This window comes from Mastomys coucha, unplaced genomic scaffold (genome assembly GCF_008632895.1).
Source record: "Mastomys coucha isolate ucsf_1 unplaced genomic scaffold, UCSF_Mcou_1 pScaffold23, whole genome shotgun sequence".
Taxonomy (NCBI): Eukaryota; Metazoa; Chordata; class Mammalia; order Rodentia; family Muridae; genus Mastomys; species Mastomys coucha.
The window spans coordinates 57,897,908-57,920,678 of record NW_022196906.1 but is presented as its reverse complement, the minus strand read 5'-3'; the positions used below and the strand labels follow the sequence as shown (position 1 = coordinate 57,920,678).

The following is a 22,771-nucleotide window of genomic DNA, read 5'->3' as shown; positions in this document are numbered from 1 at the left end:
GAAAAAAGAAAAATGATAATCATAGATTTGTGTAGAGTGTGTTGTAGTCTTCAAAGCACATTTGTGTACATGATTTTACTCACATATATCTTAGAATAGACAGGAGAAGCAGAAAACTGCAGTGCCTACATTCAAATTTTTGCTGGCTAGCCCACCTGGAACCTGTAATTTGCCATGATGGTATGATAGGACCAAAGAGGACTAGGGCCAAGGAAAGATGTATAAATAAGAGGGGTGCACTAAGGACAACTCATGGTTATAAATTAACTCTAGATAAGAAGGCGAAAAGTCTGTCACAACCACAGGAGATGAGAATGAGGGTCTAAGGAAGGAGAATGGAAGAGTGTTCCTTGACATGAAGGATTTAAATAATAAATGCCAGACATCCAGCCTGGGATAAAGACTGAGATCCTGCTTCTAAGTAAATAAATAAATGAGACTGGGAGTGTCAGGCAGAACACAGCATTGGATGGGAATGAGAAGGAAGAGGGCCGGTCCCTAGAACGTGATACCGACAGCTTCCATCAGGGTCATAGATCAGATGTCATAGGTCATTCCATCAGGGTACTAGAAATGGGGAGATCCCAGGCCTTTACGGACTGCATGCAGAATACATGGCACTCCAGGAGACAGTTTCGTGGTAGCCCTGTTGAGGATCTGGCCTTCTCACTTGAGATTGAGGGGAGAGGTTCTGCTTATAATTATGGAGTGGACAGTTCTAAGAAGAACATCAAATACCTCCAAAAGATTTGGGTTGAGGAAAGATGGACATACTCTTTGAACAAACACATTCTGAGGGCCTACTCTGGATGTCCCCCATCAAGGGAACAGAGATAAACAAACCATGTATGCTGTCAACCACTTTATATCTATCATCTAGTTTCACTTGCTATAGGTTCATGGTGGTCTGTACTCTTTCTTATTCATAGGCATACATAGTACCTCTGTGACTTTTTATATATCTAGAAAATGCATTAAGGCTACTTGCATGCTCACTCTTCCATGAGAGTTATCACAATGGCAGTCCCTTAGTTTAACTATCTAATTATTATTTGTTAGTAGAAGGGCTCTTGGAACTTCTAGGAAATCCAGCTCTTTGAAGCTTACTTGTTTAGGCAAAACACTAATGAAACAAGTGTTTATTGAGCATCTATTATACACATGCCATTATAGCAGGTGCTAGAAAAGCAGCAGAGATAATAGAGATGGGAAAGTGCCCGCCCTCAGGGAGTACACAATGTAGCTGGGGAGACAAGCTGGAAAAATGAATCACAAGAAAAGGCTTAACTGACAACTTCAAAGAACAATAACAGAGACATCAAAAAGGTAATGCCAGTTTAACTGCCACAGTACTTGCTGTGTGCATTCAGATAAGAGCAAGGTCCCTTCTGTTTGGAGCAATCAAGAGAGGTTTTTACAGAATAGGTGGGATGGGAGCTGAAGGATAATTAAGATTGAAGGAGTGTAAGGAAGAATGTGTTCGAAGTAGGAAGAGGTTGTAAAGGGTACAGTAAAAACAATGCACAACACATATGGAGAAAGATGATAATCTGTGTTTTACAAGTATGTTTTACCTCATAGAATTATGAATTCACGTAACATTTAAACAAATAAACTGTCAAAGACGCAGTCTATTGACATCCCAGATTTTAAAATTCTTGTAGGTAAATGTGAAGTGTAAGTGCATGGGTTCATTTATGTGTACATGTGGGGGAAGTGCTCATTCATGTGTGTGCCTGCGTGTGGAGGCCAGAGGTTGTCATCATTTGTCTTCCACAATCATTCTCTACCTTATTTTGTTTTGAGATGGGTTTCCTAGATGGCCTGGAACTCACTGTATAGACTGTGAGCAACATGTCTCCTCTCAAGCGCTGACTTAAAGGCATGTACTGCTGTGACTTTTTTTTAAAGACAGGATCTAGAACTTGACTGCCTAGCCAGTAAGTTTCAGAGACCCCCCTGTCTTGCTTCTCAAGGGTTGGGATGAGAGACACTCACCACCACCCCTGGCTTTCCACATGGGTGCTGGGGCTTGGGCTCAGACCCTCATACGTGTACAGAAAGCACTTGACCCTCTGAGCCATCTCTCCAGCCATACTAATTGTGAACTTTGTAAAACAAAAACCCTCATTTATGAGTGCTAATAGACATATTTTAAAAGAAAACAGGAAAGAGAAACTAATAAATCTTTTTGTTTCATTTCTTGCTATGCTAGAGATTGAATCAAAACTTCTGACCCTACGCGGGAATTCTACACCACACTCCTCCTACCTGATACATCCTTTTAAAATGTTTGCTTGTTTGTCTATTCATTCTTGTCATCCTGACCCCAGCTGCCCCTCCCTCCTGTCATTCCAGACCCTCCCTCCCCCATATCTACACCTTCTCCCTCCATTTCATTTCAGAAAAGAACAGGTGTCCCAGAGATATCAACCAAACATGGAATAACAAGACCGGACACAAACCCTCATACCAAAGCTGGATGAGGCAACCCAGTAGGAGGAAAAAGGGTCCTAAAAAGCAGGCAAAAAAATTCACAGAAATAGCCCCTGCTCTACTGTTAGGAGTCCCACATGAACACCAAGCTATACAACCATAACATATATGCAGAGGACCTAGCTCAGACCCATACAGGCTCCTGCCTGTCACTTCAGTCTCTATGAGCCCCCATGTGCCCTAGTTAGTTGATTCTGTGGGCTGTGTTCTTGTGGTGTCCTTGACCCCTCTGGCCCAGCATAATCATCATCAGAGAGACTTCATCCAGCAACTAATAGGAGGAGATGCAGAGACCCACAGCCAAAAGTTAAGGCAGAGCTCAGGGAATCCTGCAGAAGATGGGGAGGAAGGATTATGGGACCCAAATCCAATCTTTAAGAAAAGAGTTGAGATGAAAAATGGCTACAAGTGCTTAGAAATGGCTCCTCATCAGTAGGACAATCAGAAAAGATGACTTATCACAAGGTAAAAATTGTGAAGAAAGACAAAAATGGATCCCCTGGTGTGTATCAGACTGTATGCTTTTGCTGCTGGTATATGAGAAAAGGATGTAAGGGGAAGAAATATTTACTTCAGATTACAGTTTCAGTGTCTTTAGTCCATGGTTACCTGGCTCCATTGCTGTGGGCCTGAGGCAAAGCTGAAGTGTCATGCACAAGGGATAGAGGACAAACTTCACCCTTCAAGCCTTACCCCCAAGTAACCTACATCCCCCAACAAGTGTTTCTGTGGATTTCTAAATACAGAAAAATCACCTAAGAATATTTCATTATAATGCTACTTCAGCCTCTCTTCACTCCGACTAGTATGTTACCTTAGACAATTCACTGGGCCTTGCTCTAGCATTAACAAGTGGAAAATTCCTGCCCTGCTTCTCACAGGATGTTCTGAGAGGCTGAGCAGATAGATACAAGGTGCTGTTGTTACTAAATCAAATGCCATAAGCACATGTAAAACTGTCACAGAGACCCCTCAGCAGGTTCTCTAACTGTAAGTGGAATCTGAATCAAATTAGCATTATTTTTAAAAACTCACTGAGCATTATCATCTCAAAGTGATATATAAGCATCAAAAATGAATACATTTATTTCAGAGGATGCAAAACCCGAGGTCTACAGAAACACCATAATTCCTTCTTGTTCATTTCTGTAAGCCCAGCACCTAGCACTCTGTCTGGCAGATAATAGATGCTGAATAAATATTTATTAAATGAATGAATGAATACTTCTCTCTCAGTCCCCCTCTGGTAATATCATTTGCAAGAGCTTCTTATCTTTGTTTTCAAGATATATAAGGAATTCACCAAGGGAGCTCAGTGAGATTTACTTTCCCTCTTTAGGGAAGGTATTTTATTTATATATAAGAGGGTTAATAGTGTATATCTAAATTAAAATTTAATAGGTCCTTGGTATAAACAGAAGTGCCTATTAGTCAGTGTTTCTAAATGCTATAATAGGCACACTGTTAATCACAACTTAATACCTAGTGAAGGGGAAGTAGATCCCAGAGGATCCTGAAACAGTGAAGCAAAGCCTGTCCCTTGTAAAGGTTTGTACCTTTGTCAGTGATAGAGACCTGCAGCATGTGAGTGATGATGATAGCGGCGATGAGCAATAGACACCAGCACATGGCGACAGGTTTATAGTGTGAAATTACATCAATGCTGATTAGTGAACAAGTGGCCGACTTTACTATACATACAGTATTGCCATATGTGCTTAGTCTTAATGTTTTATTAACCTCCTTACTTTACAAACCCTAATGTTTAGAAAGCTTGAATCCAAGCCTGAGCCTCAGATCTCAGTGGGGCAGCCTGTAGACCTTTACATAGTGAGCTTGTTTCAGTTACCTTTCTCCAACTTATGAGCACACCTAAAAGAGAAACAGTGTAAGGGATGAAAGAGTCCAGTCTTAGAGGGTTCAGGTCAGGGTTTCTCAGCCCCATTCTTTTGAGCAGAAACTTAAGGTGGGCTTATTCGGCAGAGGAGTTTTCTTTACCTCCTGGTGGACAAGAAGAGAGACACGTAGGGATGTGGGGAAGACTGAGCTCTCAGGAACTTACCTCCAGCAAGGCGCTTCTTCAGCTGGACTCCATCACCCAAAGTCCCCAGAAACCCCCCAAACATCACCACTTTTCAGAGCATGAACATTTTGAGGGGATACTTCACATCCCAAGCCACAATAGCCTTGTTTGTATTAGTTGCTTCTCCCAGTGCCTCTCACATTCTTGTTTCCTTTTGGAACTAAGACACTTCAGGCCGGGAAGTGGTGGCGCACGCCTTTAGTCCCAGCACTTGGGAGGCAGAGGCAGGCGGATTTCTGAGTTCGAGGCCAGCCTGGTCTACAGAGTGAGTTCCAGGACAGCAATAGTCAGGGCTACACAGAGAAACCCTGTCTCAGAAAAACCAAAACCAAAACCAAACCAAACAAACAAAAAAGACACTTCTGTCTCCAGAAACACTTCCAGGGCAGAGGAAATCCCGGCCTGCTCACTGCCTGTGCACTGTTGAGAAGATGCACATCTCTGCAGTCCTCAGGAGGACAGTGAGCACGAGAGCAGGGAAGCTTTCCTGAGAAACCTGAGATGCTGAGAAATTATGAGAATAATGCTGAGAAAGAGCAGACGGCTCCCCACACAAGGGTGTGCCCCTTGCCATCTATCTCGGCTGACGCTCTCCTCCTGTGTCAGCTGTCACTTCACCTTCTGAGGGATGAGTGTTCCCTTGAGCGGCTGTCCTCCTTTCTCTCTAGCATTACTAAGGTATAGCCAACAAATAAAAATTGGAGGTGTTTAAGGTACACACTATGACATTTTAATGTATATGAACACTGTAAAGTGATTATCACAAGTTCGATATCATACCCACTACCTCACATGGATGCTTTGCTTGTGAGAAATTACTCCTGTCTGCCAGACTTCAGGCACACAAGATTATCAGCTACAGTCACAATGCCACACAATATCACACAGTACTTTTTAATGGGTTTATTCAATTTGAAGTAGTTCTCCTACCTCCTGACCCCTGGTAGACATTTTTAGCTTCTATATGTAAATAAAACCATGTATGCTTGTTTTTCTATGCCTAGAGTATTTCACTTGTCATAGTGTCTTTCAGGTCCACTCACGTTATCATGATGTTAGAAATTCCTTTTCAATAGCTAATTCTGCATTTTGTGTGTCTTCATCTATATGTGTATACACCACAATTTCTTTATCTATTAACCAATTGAAAAACTGTCTCAAGATCTTGGGTGTTATGAACAATGCTGTTATGAACATGGAGATGTGTATCACTTCAAGATAATGACTTTAGTTTCTTTGGGTACATACCCCATGGTGGAATTGCTGGATCATATGACGATTCTCTTTATTTATTTCTAAAGATTTGGGGGGTTATGATTATTTTTTTAATTCTTTTTAAATTTTAAATTTTAAATTTGCCTACTTGTATGCATGTGTACCACATGTGTGCCTGGTGCCCACAGATCAGAAGTTCCCTGGAAGGAGTTCCAGGCAGTTTTAAGCCACTATGTGGGTGCTGGCAACTGAATCCAGGTCCTCTGAAGGAGCAGCCAATGCTTAACTACTGAGCCATCTCTCTATTCTCCCTATTCGTTTAGAAGGCACTGTACTGTTTTTCATACTGGCTATGGTAGTTACAGGTATAATAATATACTAATCTCTCTATGGAGCCCTGGCTCTCCGGGGAACTTGTTATGTAGACCGTACTAGTCTTAAACTGACAGAAATTCAACTGCCTTTGTTTCCTGAGTTCTGGGATTAAAGGTGTCTGCTGCCACACAAAGGAATGAATGGACCACAACCACACCATGCCAATAGCTGTCCTAATACATGTGAGGACCTCACAGTTCCAATATGCATTTCACTGATAATTAGTTGAACACCATTCATATGTCTACTGGCCTCTTGTATGTCTTCTTTAGAAATGGTCTGTTTAGTCTCCTACCCATTTTTAAGTCAAGTTGTCCATTGCTGTTGGTTGAATGGACTCCACAAAACTGTCCTTGACACTCAAACTTTAATTTTTTTAGCATGAAGTTGGAATGACAATACATGATGATACACAGGATAATTTGTCTCATATCTTACCTATTCCCTCCTGCAATAAATATAGTGTCATTTGTGGATTTCATTTATCACATCCATAGGACTATCCAAAACAAGTTAGTGACTCCGTTTTCAACAAATGTATTCTCTTTCTACCTCTCAGTCTGCCTTTATCCCAACTTGCCTTTCATTTTTTGTCTGTTAATATGCAAGTTTTAAATTCCCTCCCTTTAAAATTCAACTGTACATGGAAACCTACTTTAAGAAATCCCCTTTCAACTGCTGCTTCTAGTTTTGCCGAGCTGAGGTATAGTACCAATGGTCAGGTTAGAGCTCTAATTACCATTGTAAATTATTATCCCTCATTTACAAATGAGGAAACTGTGGCTACTGTGCCATATGCAGGGTTACATTGCTATGAAGTGGCTAATTCAGGTTTCTACCATGGCTTATGTGACTACAAACCTGTGGTCTTTCCCAGCAAACACTGTAGTGCTGCACAGGCTTGATGATGACTCTTTTGTACGCACATACACACACACACACACACACACACACACACACACACACACACACCAGAGAAAATGTCTGTTCCCTTGCATTTCCTCAATATGCTAGTTGAATTGAGTTGAACAGCTTAAAGCTAGAAAAACACATCTCCTATTTTTGTTAATATATTCCATCCTTGTGCTCAGCACATAAGGTAATCGTTAAATGTTAATGACTAAGAGAAATGGAATAAAATCAGTGTTGTGGTAGCCATTTTTAAGCTTTAAGAGTTTAAATGTGCAGCCCATATACTATACCACAGCTGGGAGCACCATATTGCCATTAAGCCAGAAGGTGGATTCACGGGATGGGAACATTGAAAACAGACACCACAAGAATGGCTAAGTCAGTTTTCCAAACCACTTTCCATAAGTAGCTGCTGCACCCTGCTCCACACCCACCAATAATAATTTCACAATGATTAGCCAGCCTGTTAGGTAAGGAATCCCAGGAAACACTGTAAGAGGGGTTTAGAGTAACTGCTCAAGAATTTAGACAAAATGGAGGTGACTCAAGTGCTAGGTCAAATAGTAGGGGCACACAGGTAGGATCATTCCCTTTCAGTTGGTCAAAATTCAAAAGTGCTACTGTCAACCCTTCCAGCATGTACTTTATCCCTATTCTCATAGTTGTATGGATAAAGTGCAGCCCACACTCCAGTACACATGGGCATCCGAGTGTCTATCACGGATGGAAGTGCTGTCTTACATTACCAGGGTCTGCTCCTTTGCGTTCTTTGCTCAGAACACAAAGTTTCCTGTTTTGTTTTGTTTTGTTTTGTTTTGCCAAGCCCTTCCTATGTAGCTTTTTAACTTAATTAAATATATAGGCAATTACTGACACCATCTGTCTTTGCAGAAAAAGAATAAGAAGTGGCACACAAGCTCGGAATTCTGAAGGGGCTCCTTTAACAAAATCTTCTAGCTCTATCAGCGGTATTAGTTTTTAAGAGCCCTTCTGTTATTTTTAATTATTTATATTTCTCTAGTAATAACTAATTTGAGCTAACTTAAAATGTGCTGGCATTGGTACATTTTAAAAATAAAATATCAGGTAGTGCATGACTTTTCAGTAAAACAACAACATAGACATGTGGTTGAACATCTGTTACTAGTACAGTCTAACACAGCACTTAAAATCCTTTATAAAATTACATGAATCTTTTACATAAATAGAAATGTTTTAACAATATGAATATTCCTTTCGACATATATTTCACTTTCTTAAACATAAGATTTACTGTACTGTTGGATCCAAATCCTTATGAACAAGGACCCCTTTCTTGTGAAGCTGATCTGCCCATCATGCCACAGTCCTCGCTGACCTGGAGGACCTACTTAACATAGGCCTGTTTTTTAAACCTCTCTAAGTTTCTATACAAATTTCTAAATATATAAAAGACATTAAACCATCCTCGGAAATCTACTCAGGCAGAGTAAGGAGCCTTTACACACACACACACACACACACACACACACACACACACACACACACCCCAAGCCCAAACAAAGTAGTGAAATCTACTCCTCCCTAAGGGGAAGCACAAGAAGGCAGAAAGCTGAAGAAAGTTCTTCTAAGGCTAGCATCTACTTCTAGGGCAGACACTGAGCCCTTCCCTACACATGGGTGAAGTACATGTTGAATATCTCCCACTACACCACTGCAGTGAGGTTCCCTACCCTCTGCAACAGACACGCAGAGCACGAAGTCATGTCTAAAGCTCAAAGGAAAGACACTTTCCAAGTAAATAAATAACATGGTGAGTCATGTTGAAGTCCTAGAGAATATGCTACCCCAGCTTTTGGGGGGTAAGCATCAGTGTATGAACAAAAAAAGGAGGAAATATGAAAAAATTTTACAATTGCTTTCTATGTAAGACACTTAGTGGGCACAAACAGCTAAGACTCAGATTTGACCCTTACAGATTTGATCACTGAGTGTATCCTCTGGAAATGAAAGAGCGCATTAAGAGACAGTGCATTGAATGAATGGGTGGAGAGAAGTAGGAAGAGAAATGGGATAGAAAAAAAGGAAGGAGGGGAAATGCCTTCCTCCCATTAATTCTGTTTGTTCATTTGTTAGAAATCTACTCAGGGATCATTGGTTCCAGAGAGGTGGTCAGAGCTTTAGTGTATGTGACGGATATTTGTTGGACATACATAACAAAGTTTTATTAGGTTCTAACTTGAAGGTAAACTCAGTAGGCCACTTGAGAGGTGGTTTGTCAAGAACATCTTTATTCAGTCATTGTCTGTACCCCACCACATTCAATAAGGGACACACAGATTATGCAACTGTCGATACTACAATGGATGTGTGTGTGTGTGTGTGTGTGTGTGTGTGTGTGTGTGTGTATGTGTGTGTAACAGCTTCATTGGTATACCTTGTGCCATAAAGGTCACTCTCCAAAGGAAGTACTTAGCTCTGCGTGTATTTAGAAGTGCACAACCATCACCTTTATCAAATTTTACATTTATTTTACTCCTCCCCATCCAATGAATATAGAACCATTAGCAGTCCTTTCCCATCCCTCTTCCCCTTAGCCACTGTGAACTACTTTCTGTCTCTATGGATTTCATTATCTTAGGCATCTCATGTAAGTGTGATCATACAGTGGGTGGTCTTTGTTACTTTTCTTCGATGTGCTGGGTTTTCAAAGTTCAGTCATGTGGTAGCAAGTATTGGTTGTACCCATCATTCTTTTTTATGGTTCGGTAGTATTCTATTGTGTGGCTATACCACATTTTGGTTTCCCACCAGTTAAAGGATATTAACTGCTTCTACTTTTCGATGAAAGAGCCTGGGTGACACAAAGCTCTTGGGGTCCTGGTCCTTCTTAACTACTGGCTGCCAGAGGCAGAGTTAGGGCAGATATGATAGCTCAGTTGTTTGCTCTGGACTTTTGTTCTTAACTGCTTCTCAGAAATGGAAAGACAGTAATCTTTGCTTTGAGCATTCCTGCAAGTTTTTGCAGAAATACATTTGTCTTTCTTTGCATTATATGCCCACTAGTGGAATGTATGGGTCACAGTGTAACACAGTTTAAGTTTAGCTTTTGAGGATTTAACTAAGATCTCTTCTCATGTTATTTAGTTTAATTATCCAATGAAGACATATTGATTGGCATGACTTCTATCGAGTGTCATGCTAGGTGTTGGTTGGGATACAAAAATGGAAAACAGGCTTCCGTTCTTGGTCCCATTTTCTTTCTTGGAATGGCTCAAACACAAATAAACTAGTCTTTGATTTAGTTTAAGAACACTGCACTGTGGTCTGCACTCTGCTCTCATCAGACCAACTCTAAAGCCATCACTTTCACAGCCCATGTCTCCTGCCTATGTAGTCTGCAACCAAAATTATTGTTTACAGGAGATGATGGGTTACTAGGGCTCAGAGTCGCCGAGGGAGGGAAAGGGACTGTGCTGGAATGCATTGTGAGGCCCGAGACCTCTGTATATGCTCTCTTCCTCACCCAGAGAATACCTTGCTTTGCACAAAAGTCCTCCATGCACACAGGATTGCACACTGAAACCCTTCCTGCTACACAACAAGAGCTCTTCTGCATTGAACACTCCCACAAAGACAGCCTTTTAGAGGTCACTTAAAGCACATCCTAAGAGCCACTTCTCAGAGAAGCCAATCATCCACCGTCCTGATATTTACAGCCTCAAAGGCAAAATGTCATGTGGGGTTGCTTTTCTGAATCACATGGAGGGGTAAACAATCAATAGTCCTATAAAAACTAGTTATGAAAATTAGATTTTCATGTTTACTAATGTTTAGTGATCAATTTCCAAATAAGAAAATGGCCTTCCAAAAGGCCATAAGAAGGCAAGAAAATACTTAAGCAGAAAAATAAGAAAGAAAAATGAGTGTGTAATTCTGTGCACTAAGATTATAAATAATACCAATTAGGCCATCAGTTTTTAATAACACAAGAAGGATCATAAATTGTGATGACAAGCCTGTAGTAGGAAACAGAAAATGCAAGAGTGTACTTAAAATTGTGATTTTTTTTTAAAGTGAAAAACCAGTGTAGCTGCTGCTGCAGGTTAAAACTCCTTTTTTTCCCATTCTAGATAACCAAATCAATTTGTAGTGTGATTTTTGGCATATCCTGAAAGAATTTCTAATGTGGCAGAGAAGCTTCTAGCACTGCAGAGAAAGCTGGTCTACGGATGCTGGAAACCAGTGTCACAGATGGATGAGACCAAGGGTTATAAACTTGGGCTCTGCTCCCAGTTAGTTCCTCACTGAATTCCAGGAGCTGAGAGAGTCTGTCCACCTCCCCCAGTTCTCAGAGAGGGAGGAGGTGGATGGGAGGTCATTCTGTGCTTCCAAGCTAGAACTGCCTTGGAGCCCACGGCACCCAGAGCCATTCTAGTTTGACAGATGTTTCACCTGTCCTCATCCTGGAGGGTCCAAATGCACTCAAATGGAATCTGATTTAAGCATCCCTTCTTTTTCTTTTCTTTTCTTTTTTTGTTTCTTTGAGACAGGAGTTTCTCTGTATAGCCTTGGCTGCCCTGGAACTCACTCTGTAGACCAGGCTGGCCTCAAACTCAGGAATCCACCTGCCTCTGCCTCCCAAGTGCTGGGATGAAAGGCGTGTGCCACCACTGCCTGGCTAAGCATCCCTTCTTAAAGTGTGTTGTTACACTTGACTTACATATTCTACTTTGTGGATAGTTTTTAAATATTGTTATTTTGTTCCAAATTCTCATACTTGGAAACCATTAACTTTTTTGTTTTGTTTTTGAAAAAACAGGGTTTCTCTGTGTAGTTCTAGCTGTCCTGGAACTCACCCCATAGACCAAGCTCACAGAGATCGACCTGTCTCTGCCTCTTGAGTACAGACTAAAGGTGTGCACCAGCATTGCCCAGCTGCCATTAACTATTTTAAAAACCTAAATATTTTTAATCTAAATATCTAAGCTTTTAAGGTCATGGAGGCCCAAGGCATAATGGGTCACTTGGCCCTGACTGCTAAGAGCCAGGATTCGGATGCTTGTTACTGCCTCTGACCCCAGACTCTAAGAACCAAAATAAGGCCGGAGAAAGGCAGGAGATGTCCAAGGGTGGATGCTTTAGCTCTTTGAAGACGGCCTTATGGAGATGTGATTTGTCATGCCCCAAGGGCAAGTATTAATAGAAGCATGGGGAAGTACCCCAGGAGGGACTGCAGAAGTTTCAATTGATGATCAGGTAGTCTGGTTAGGGACTGTTCCCATCTCTTAGAGACATCTAGAAGACATTGGGCTATCCCAGAAATGGCCACTAGGTGGCAACAGGCCAAGAGGCAGCTGTTCCTCCGTCTACTGATTTGTTTTAATGCAATGCAAACAACTCTTACTAAAATACACAATCATATTAATATTTTACTAATTGAAAATTCTGTCAGTGCAGTGTACCCACTTATTTAAAAATTAAGTGTCAGGTATGTCTACCACATGGAGCACTTAATGCTGTCTGACATTTTAATAATCCAAGATGGGGAAGAGATGTCATTTACTATGGCGAAGAGATCACAACGTCATGTTTATGGAGATGCTGGGGCCTGTTCCGCTCCCTGTTTCTGATCTGAGATGAAGGCAAGCATATAAAAGTCAGAGTCCAACAACTGAGACCTCCTACTACCCTGACTCTGTCAAACTGTCTCCAAAGTCCTATGGGAAGAAGAATCATGGGAACAAACAGACATGGGTCTGCCAGGCCCTACAGCCTCATACACTGCCTCATGGAGTCACCTCACCACAGACCACAGGGACCATGCCATTAGGCCTACTCTGCTTGGTTTGATTTGGCATTATTCGTGATTGAACCTAAGACCTCATGTGTACTAGGCAAATACTCCACCATTAAGACGCAGTCACGGCCTTTGGCTTGTGTTAATAGACAAGGAAGTAGGCCCAGAGAGAGGGGACAAAATTGCTGAAGACCCGACAGACAGCAGAGGAAAGCCTGGCATCTTCAGCAAGTCCTTGTTACTCTGTTTCAAGGGTCTCACTCTAAGAGGCCACTTGCCTCTGTTAAACCACCATCCTCTTTAGTCTTCTTTACCCTCAGTTGCTGGCACTTCTCTCTCCCTATTTATTTGTCCTATCCTTTGCAAGCTTAGTGCATCTTGGCCAAACCATGGTGAGAAATAGGATGGATGACCAGTCTCTACCACACAGTCTCTTAGATAAGGCCTCAGGTCCCATGGGCCTCAACTGTCTCAAAAATGACATCAGAGATGAGCTGCCTCCTTACCACGACCTGCTTTGTCTTTAAGCCTACAGTATAGCCCAACTCATGCTCCTGAAATACAGTGAGGAAGATGTGCCTTAGCTCTCATCCTATCGACAAGAACATTGTCCAGCTGAAGCATCTCAAGCTGAAAAAACCTAAGCCAGAAGCCTGGACTTACCTCTAACTAGTCCTCAATCTGTTCTACTAGGAGATAGTCCTTCCATTTTACCCTCTAACTAGTCCTCAATCTGTTCTACTAGGAGATAGTCCTTCCATTTTCTGGAGAAATTAAAGATACCCTTGGTTCTCTGACTCTTATTTTTGTCACATGTCTCACACAAGACCCATCAGGATGTCCTCTGAGGTCTGATTTTGAAACGTGTCTGTGTCCTTTCATCCATAATGGTTCCTATTCTCTTCTTTCCACTGCCATCCACCCAAACTATGGCAGTGTCATCTTGACTGGACTCCACATCTCTATCCTTTCACTCATAGTCCCTTCTCTTTACTGCATATGAACTCTTCAAAAATAGACATTGGAGCTTGTCATTCCTCTCTACAACAAACCCCCAACAAATTCTCAGCCTCTGATATTGTACCCTCTCCCCACACTGGTAAAGTGCAATGGACTAGAGACAGTTAAGCCGTAAGTCTTTTCTTGCCACTTAGTGCTATATGGAAAATAAGTCCTTTACTCACCTCTTCATCAAGCCAGAAGAACACAAGGAACCTCGGCCTCCCCACAGCTGGATTATGCCACCCCCAGAGGAGCTAGACATATAACCTGGCTTCTTCAGCTTAGCTATTGCTGTGTTGCCTGTGGGTTTGACAGGTGGTTTGGCCTTTCTCTAGAAAGAATCAAATGGCCCAAGAATAGATTTTCCATCAGGTTTAGAACCATAAATCTGAACAAAAACATGGGTAAGAGAGGTCATTCCTACATCCCTCAGTCAACAGGCTGCTAAGGAGAGTGCCCATGTGTCATAGCTTACTCTGAAGGCCTGGCGCCAGCTCTGCAGGGGTGAATTCTCAGTGCTGTATCTCTTAAGCTTGATCAATTTGAAGAATAAAGCTTTTAAAAAAGTTTCCCCACCAGATGATAAATCTTCACAATCTCTAGTTAGCTTCATAGATATGTCTGCAGGCAAGGAAGGGAAGGTCTACCAGGAGCATGATCTTCAGTGACTAGTCAAGGGAAATGTGACCCAAAGAGGTGACTTAATTGTATCTCAGACACTGATAGCATAAACTTGGATCATTGGCCTCTTTACTGCTCAGAGCCTTGGTTTCTCCATAGAAAAGAAAAATGGGTGAAACCGTTCAGATGACTTTGTAAAAACATCTGTAGATTCTTAAAGCTCACAAGTTCTGGTTCTTCAATGATTACCATATAATCTATAAACTAGCCTCTCAATCTCATCTTAACCCTGATGCTCATAAAAGGCAGCTAGCAGGAAGCAAGATAGAACTCTTTGCCATGCAGCTGCCCACATCTTGCATGCTCCACCACCCATCCATCCTGCCTGTCACCAGAAAGAGGCAGAAGCAGCAGGGGCAAGCAGGCGGCTTCCATCTGCCCAGAGTACCTAAGGCAAAAGGGGCTTTATATTAAGTCTCTCTCCCACCCCTTCTCACACAGGAGCACGTTGTTGCCTTGTCATCCCAAAGAACTTGAAAGCAGAACAATTCTGGCCTATGATAGTTCTCTAAATCCAGGCATCCAGTCAGGGAGGTGGAGAGCTAGGGCCTCCTCTCCCCACACTGCGCCCTCCTCTTTGGTAAAGGTGCAATGGGTTAGAGATTGTTAAGCCATAATGCATAATTTCTATTTTCTACTAATTCTATGTTTACAAGTTAACAAAGAGCTGAAAATAAGTTAACATTTTTACTTAACCCATCATAACCAGGGTAGTAGTATTTCAGTATTCATTAGTATAAACTATTATTCATGAGGTATTCCTTTTTATCTCCTCAATCTTGGAGATAAAGAATGTGTGCCAGCAACATTTCAAGTGCCCAAGTGGCCACATGGGCTGCCAGCTACCATGTTGGATGGTGCATATCCTGAATGTGTCTGAGAATAGCCAGGAAAGTGCAATTATAATTCTGCTAATATTGACACTGATGGTTAACATGTCCTAATACTCTCATCTGGTCTTTTGCGTACTTATTATTTTTGCAAAGCTCAGGTTATTTTGTTTACATGATTTTTTATTCTCCTCTTTGTATACACTGTATCATCATGTTATTCACAATCATCATCTCTCATGATAATATCACATACCATCTCATCACTTGGATATAATCTAATTTTCTTACCTAATGCCCAAATGCTGGCAAGCTGTAGGTTTTCAGTATTGCAGGTGATGCAGAGGTGAATGGGTTTGTGTTGTTTGTGGTTCGTAAGGCTTTTGGTGTGAGTTTCCCTAGCATTCTTGCTGTTTTCAGCAAAATCATTTTTGAAAAGCACCAAGCGAACAGTTACCATGTGACAAGACATAGGACTTGTAGGTTCTTCTGCACCTTTGATGCTTAGCTGTGACCCAGAGAGAACCACCTTACCACCTAGGTCAGAGCTGCTCCATTTATAAAGTAAACTGATTGTACTGGGTGATTTTTTTTAAAGAGTCTTTCCTGTCCTATCCTTTCCTTCAAATCTAATCAATTAATCCTCAGACTAGTCATTACAAGCCATCATAGCAAGTCATGTCAAAGTCACCACCTACACATTGTCCTTATCCCTTCTCAGAGTGGTTTTTGTACAGGCCACTGTTGTGGCTGGCTTGTGGCAGGAGTATCCACTACAGGGAGCTGTAAGTTTTTTAGAGAACATTGAATTTTAAATTTAAAAATAAGATTAAGTAAGAGGCAGTAAGAACATGGGACATGTACCAAGGAAGTACAGAGGACAATTTGCTTGACCTGAATCTGGACTCAGCCTTAAGAGACCCCCAGAGGCCTGCTCCTGAATGGCTAGTATGGTGCTGGAATAGTGTGTGGATCCTGTCTCACCAACCATACCCCACACACTGGGGGTTGTGGGAAGACAAAGACTTAGCAGCCTCTCCTAAAAGACCAACAATCTGGTTGGGGAGATCAGAACCCCTGTACAGAGACAGGCGTGCCTTGGGCACTGTTTCAGCATAGAAAACCAGACGGAGAATGGAACAGTTATCTGAGCAAATCAGGCAAGCCTGCTGTCAAGGCAGAGGCTTCAGGAATCGAGGGGTTAGGGTAGCCTGGAAAAGCAGAAATACTAACCTCTAGAGAATTCAGAGCACTGGCCATCCGCTTCCATCTCAGGTGACCTGTGAAGTGGCTTTTGGTCTCAGCGTCTTCACCAGTAAACTGGAGCTGGAGCGGTAGCAGCCTGGGGCAAAGCTTACCACCACAGCCTAATCAGTTAGGAAGTGGTGCCATCTGATAGCTACACAAGGTATGCCTCCTAAGAAACCTTTCAAAAGACAGCATTTCCCACTGTTAGTCCAGGCTGGCCTTGAACTCGTAATCCTTGTTTGATTCAGCCTTTTGAGTGCTGAGATTATGGTCTTGCACCACTGTGCTCTGTGAGGAATCTGTCCTCTTAAAGGGAATGTGTAGTATCATAAGCAACATTTGTATTCAACTTTATCAGACAATTTTATGTATGTTTGGGGGTTTTGTTTGATTTTCAAAACCCCGTGTGGTAGGTATTACTGTTTGCGCCTGACACTTAAGGACACTGAGACTAAGAGCATCAATACTAGTCTAAACGTTTGCTGCATGTGAAGCTACACACATGCTCTCATGCCTTGGCTCTGTCTTTCCCTATACGATGCTGCTTTCTTATCAAAAGCCTTATCACCAAAACATTAATGTCATTAACAAAAACATCAGTAATGCTTTGTGTATCTCTTTTTGAACAAGAGCACCAAAGCATGAAAAGAGAAACTCTGGAAACGGACATGTAGGAACAGCAAGTTCAGTTTCCTCATAGGGAACAGGAGCTGTCCCCATCTGATTTACATGTAGTGCTGTACAGCAGGAAATATTTAAGTTGACAAATAGCATGTTTACAACTGCAGCAGATACTTGGCAGTTAGTTTTTAACAATTGTTGCAAATGTGATTTATTTGTTGTTATGAAAGAGGATTACTGTGAGAATATGATCCTGAAATTAGCTTCAGTTTAGCAAGGGGCCTTGACAGCTTGACCCCTTAATATTCTTATAATGATGTCATTTACATTCAATGCTTACTCAAGTCACTCACTGATAGATTTGTTAGAGAGGAGTCCACTCTAGGGCAGATGTATTATGTATTTTAACATACAGAGTTGGTGAGTGGGGCACTTGTAGGCCTTCTAAGAGGAAAAAAATATTTAATCAAATCTTCATGAAAATGTGTTAGTTTCCAACTTCCTACGGTGAAAATGCATTACTGATAATTACAGCATGCTCCAGAAATACAATACTTTATGTTTTCTCCACAAGACACTTCCATGGCATAGGCTGTATTAAACAAGAACATGTTCTGATTCTCTGCAACTCTGACTTTTAATTTGACTGGAGGATTGGTACAGCATCAATGCCCTCTCCTGCAGAGGTACATGAGAGGAGGGCGGGCTTGGGGCCAGACAGAAATGATTAGAACCTGAGTGCTACCCCTTCCTTACTGTGGAGATTTAGGTAGCTCCTGGACCTGCTTCTTCATCTGTAGCATGGGTTGTAGATTTTAAAGCACCTAGAAAGAGCAGAGAAGTCTGTGAAGTACCCGCCATACCATATGTTCTTGGTCCATGCAAATCATGGCTTCATTATTAGTTTAAAGCTCAAATGTCACCTTCAGAGGCAGCCTGGACGTCACCAGACAAACCCAGTCTGTCTTTCTACTTCCATAATCGTTGTTATATTGCATATTACACTGAACTGTGATTCACTGAGCATATGTGGATCTGTCATCTTGATGGCATGACCTAGGCCTTTATATTTTTGACTCTCTAGTGGCCTGCATGTTCTGCCTTAATCATTCAGCTAAGTTGGATTCTGGGGATCTCATGGGAGTCTGAAATGACAAGTCACCTTAAAGGAAAAGGAAGAGGTAGCACATGACCTACTTTTGTCACTGCCAGTTAAACACATAGTAGATTCTCAGCAAATATCTGTCAAATAAATTAATAACCACCACTCAATTATCTGCTAGCCCACAGTAAATGTGTAACTAACCTGGCTGTTTTTCATGGCATTTAAAATTTCATTGTGTCATAGTCTGCTCATAATTCCAGATGTTAGCATCATGTCACTGTTGAGGGTACTGTGAATTTGCAGGCTGATAAAGTAAAATGGTAGTATACTTAGGGCTTAAACCTTGTGTCTTTAACTTTCTGATTAAAATCACATTGTTTTTTCCAAACTCAAGGCAAATTCTACTATCTTACACCATCCTAGCTGCACTCACTTTTCCAGTTTAGTTGCCACCCTCCTTAGCTTTTATTCAATCTCAGTAGAGAACATTGCCCTGTCCACCTCTGAAGCGACAAACCACAGGCCAAACAAAACAAAAACAAAAATAAAAACAAAGTTACCAAGAAACAAGACCTCTGTTGATTGTCTTGGCTAGGTACCTTCATTTCTTTTACTTCTTACATAGTCACATATGTTCTAACGTAAAAAACGAGCTTCATCCTTCAGCTATGTGGTACTGAAACAGAAGCAAAGACATCTACTCCAAGAATCTCATTGGACACTTGTTTAGTTTGGCCTACTGATCTAGTCAGGAGTGGTATGGCTCACTTTCTTCTCCTGTTTCATCATACCCTGACTTCTCTGACTCATGTTTTTGCCAGGTATGGACAACAGGCCTCAACCTCTCATACAGTGACCAGCTAGCTATGACGCAGCTCACCCTGTACCTGACCAATGGCCATCTGAATTGTAGTTTGAGCACCCTGGAAGTGCCCCGTTTTAAAGAAGATGCAGAAAGGGAGAGGAAGCGCCTTAGCCTCCAGGCAGAGCTGGTGAGCAACAGAGTCTTTCTGGTTGATTTGGCATTGAGCAGTACTCAACTGCTAAGTGAGAAAAAAAAAAAAAAAAGACTAAAGAACCAGACAGATCACTGAGCCATTTCAAAACAAGTTCCATAAATGTGACAGTCTCTGCCATAAAAAGGGAACAACCATGCAGGAAGAGGAAGCAGGGTACGAAAGCCTAAGGGCCACAGCTTTCTGTTTGGGCACCTCCCAGTTCTCTTCACATTCGTCTACACAGCCAGCTATTTTTGACAGCCCTCATCTCTATTGTTCAAGTCAAAATTTCCATTTTGAGCTTAGACTCCTAGACACAAAACTCCTAGACTTGGCTGCTCTGAGTCTGTAGGTGAAGCCATTTAAATCTACTTGATGATCTCTACCCCTGTACATTCTCCTGGAGGACTGAGCCAGAGGCCTGACATTCCTTAGCCCCACACCCTGCCAACAACTGGGCCACAATCATGTTAGCTCCTAAAATGCCTCAGATCTGACCTGTGCTCTGCCAGCATGAAGATGCCACCTTAGAATCTGCCCCACCATCTCACACCAGTATGATAGAACTCCCCTAAGACTTCTTGTCTCCCTTCTTTCCCCTTGGTCTTAAAACTACAGTGAAGATTACTGCAAAGTAAAAAGTGATTTTTACCTGGGATTTTTTTTTAAATAGAAAAAAAAAAATTTCAGTCTGGCATGGTGACACACACCTTTAGTCTCAGCACTTGGAGGCAGAAGCAGGTAGGATCTCTGAGTTCAGGTCCTAGCTGGTTCACAGAGCAAGTTCCAGGCAAGTTCCAGGACAGCCAGGGCTACACAGAGAAACCCTGTTTTGAAAAATAAAAAACAAAATGCATATAATATTGTTCATGGTTTCCCCTCCCCCAAACCCTCTCCCCTCTTCCCCATCAAACTTCACACCCTTTTTTTCTCCTTAGAAAATAAACAAACAGAAAAACAAAAAAATGAAAGAACCAGACACAAAACCATAAAAACACAAAATCAGAAACCATACCAGACAAGCAAAAGACCAGTAAGATTTTTTCTTAAATGTCCAAACTAAGCCATATGAGGAAAGTACAGAGTTTGTCTTGTTGGCTGGGCTTCTACTGCTGGGCATGGGGCTACCCTTACCCTTACACGTGATCAAGTGCCCTTAAGTGAAACTACATTAGAGAAACTAATTTTTCCTTTGCAAGTGAATGTCAACTGGAGATCACTTCCTGGCTAGAGGCAGGAGCCCTTGTCCACTTCCCCAGCTCAGCACTGGAACCCTGTCCGGACTGAACCTGTCCGGACTGAGCCTGTCCAGACTGAGCCTGTCCGTGCTGCCAAGGTCTCTCTGAGTTCACAAGTATATTAGTCCCGTTGTGTCTAAAAGACCGTTTCCTTGAGGTCATCCATTCCCTACGGCTCTCCAGGACCTTTCTGCCTCCTCTTCCACAGAGTTCCCTGAACCTGTAGGGGAGGGGGGCTGATCCAATTTAGGACTGGGTGTTACTCTCACTCACATTATCCAATTGTGGGTCTCTGTGTTATTTCCCATCTACTGCAAAAAGCAGATTCACTGATGATGGCTGAATGAGGCACTGATCTATGGGTATAGCAGAATGTCCTAAGGAGTCATTTTATTGCTGTTTTCCTTTAGCAGAATGATAGTACTTGTATTTTCTCTAGGTCCATGGCTTATCCAGTCTCGGGTTCTTAGCCACCTGAGCACTGTCGGGTATGGGTTCTATCTCATGGAGTGAACCTTAAATACAATCTAAGAGTGGTTGGTTACTCCCACAACATTTGTGCCACCATTGCACCAGCATATCATGGAGGCAATATCACTGGTGTAGCTTGCAGGGTTTGTGGTTGGGTTAGTGGTAGCATGCAGAGTACCCGCCAGTGCCATGAACATGAGTCAGTAGGGGTGAAGGCTGCAGTTAGGCACCAGCTTGACTTTATGTTCAATGCAATACGGTCTTACTATCAAGATGTTGTATTGGTCATAACCAGTAGTCTTGGCAATAACTTGAGATGTTTGGGGGCTCCTTTGTCTAATTATTCAATCAGGTGTAAGCCATTCCTGTGTTAGAGGTTTCATTTCCTACCAAGGATTTGTAAAAGATCGGGCTCCTATGATCTTCCTAGCTTGGTTAATGAGGCCTTCCATGGCCTGCCTCTCTGTATTTTAGTCTCCTTTGTTATCACTAGAATGATAGGCCTGAGACCTGCTGCTGGTGAGGTTTACCAGCTCTAGGAACAGAGGTTGCACCTCCAATCAGCAGCATCCTTTGCCTCTTGAGTGGCACACTTGCCTCTAGGGGTCACTCCTAGCTACAGCCAAGAATGAGAGTTCTGTGAAGACTATTGGACACTTTTAGAAACTGCCTACACAAAACCAGGAAAGCATTATAAGCTGAAAGAGATAAAATGTTTCTAGAATCATGGCAGAAAGGCTATTTTGAGTTTCTGGTATGAGAATAAGCTTAAAGTGCTTTAGATCTCAGAGAGCAATAGATTCTGCCAGCCTGAACTACTGTGTGTGTAGTAGGCCCCAGGCATATTACACATGCAATAAGTTCTTTTCTTAAAGCATGTACATATGTGTACACAGTACAATTTTCAGCCAACCTGAAACTTTCCAAGCAAGTATGGACACACTATGCTGCATCAGATTCACAATCAGCCCCCCTTTGAAGACTGAAGGAGGTCAGTATGAAAGGATGGCCCACTCTGATCATGACAGCACATTCAGACCTAAGAACTGTAAAGTAAAGTACTCCTAGTTTACTTCTATTCCTTTAATAATGTGCCGTGTTGACAAGAAACAAACAAATGAGCCAAGAACCTGTTCTAGACTCTCAGGAGAGCCCAGAGATGCCCAGGCCTCATCCAGACTCCTTACCACCAGCAAACCAACCAACCAAATACATTTGACAGCGTCAATAAAGTCTGAGATATCCCAGATATACACATTTTAGAGATAGATAAAAAGGAGGGGTAGGGTAATAGGTTAGTAATTACAGTGCTTGCTGCACAAGCATGGAAACCTGAGGTCAATATCCAGCCCGTGTGCAAACCTGGGAGCAGTGCTGCCTAGATGAATCAGCAGTCCCCAGGCAGTGAGAAACTGTCTCAAAAAACCTGTCTTCACATGCATGTGCACATGTAGGCCCTAGGCATACTAAACACACACACATACACACACACACACACACATACACACACATGCATGCACGCACGCACACGCACGCGCGCGCACACACACACATGCATGCACGCACACACACATGCACGCTCACGTGTACACACACACACAAAAGTAGTCATTTTTTAAACTTTTAATTAACTTCAAAATCAGCATAAATAATCACCCCTTTATGTCAACTTTCACTCTTCCTCCCTCTTCTTGGACTTTCCAGACCACAGTTCCTG

At 42.1% G+C, this 22,771-nt stretch overlaps 1 protein-coding gene across 3 annotated transcripts in view; it reads left to right on the top strand.

The window, feature by feature from the left end:
- Positions 1 to 22,771, top strand: part of Iqch (IQ motif containing H) — a 177,594-nt gene that overhangs the window by 125,824 nt on the left and 28,999 nt on the right. For 2 of the 3 annotated variants that reach the window (XM_031344192.1, XM_031344191.1), the window contains one exon: positions 19,169 to 19,339. The exons of the other annotated variant lie outside the window; for it this stretch is intronic. In XM_031344192.1, the coding sequence (XP_031200052.1) occupies positions 19,169 to 19,339 (171 nt within the window). The remainder of the gene's footprint in view (positions 1 to 19,168; positions 19,340 to 22,771) is intronic. 3 annotated transcript variants of the gene reach the window in all.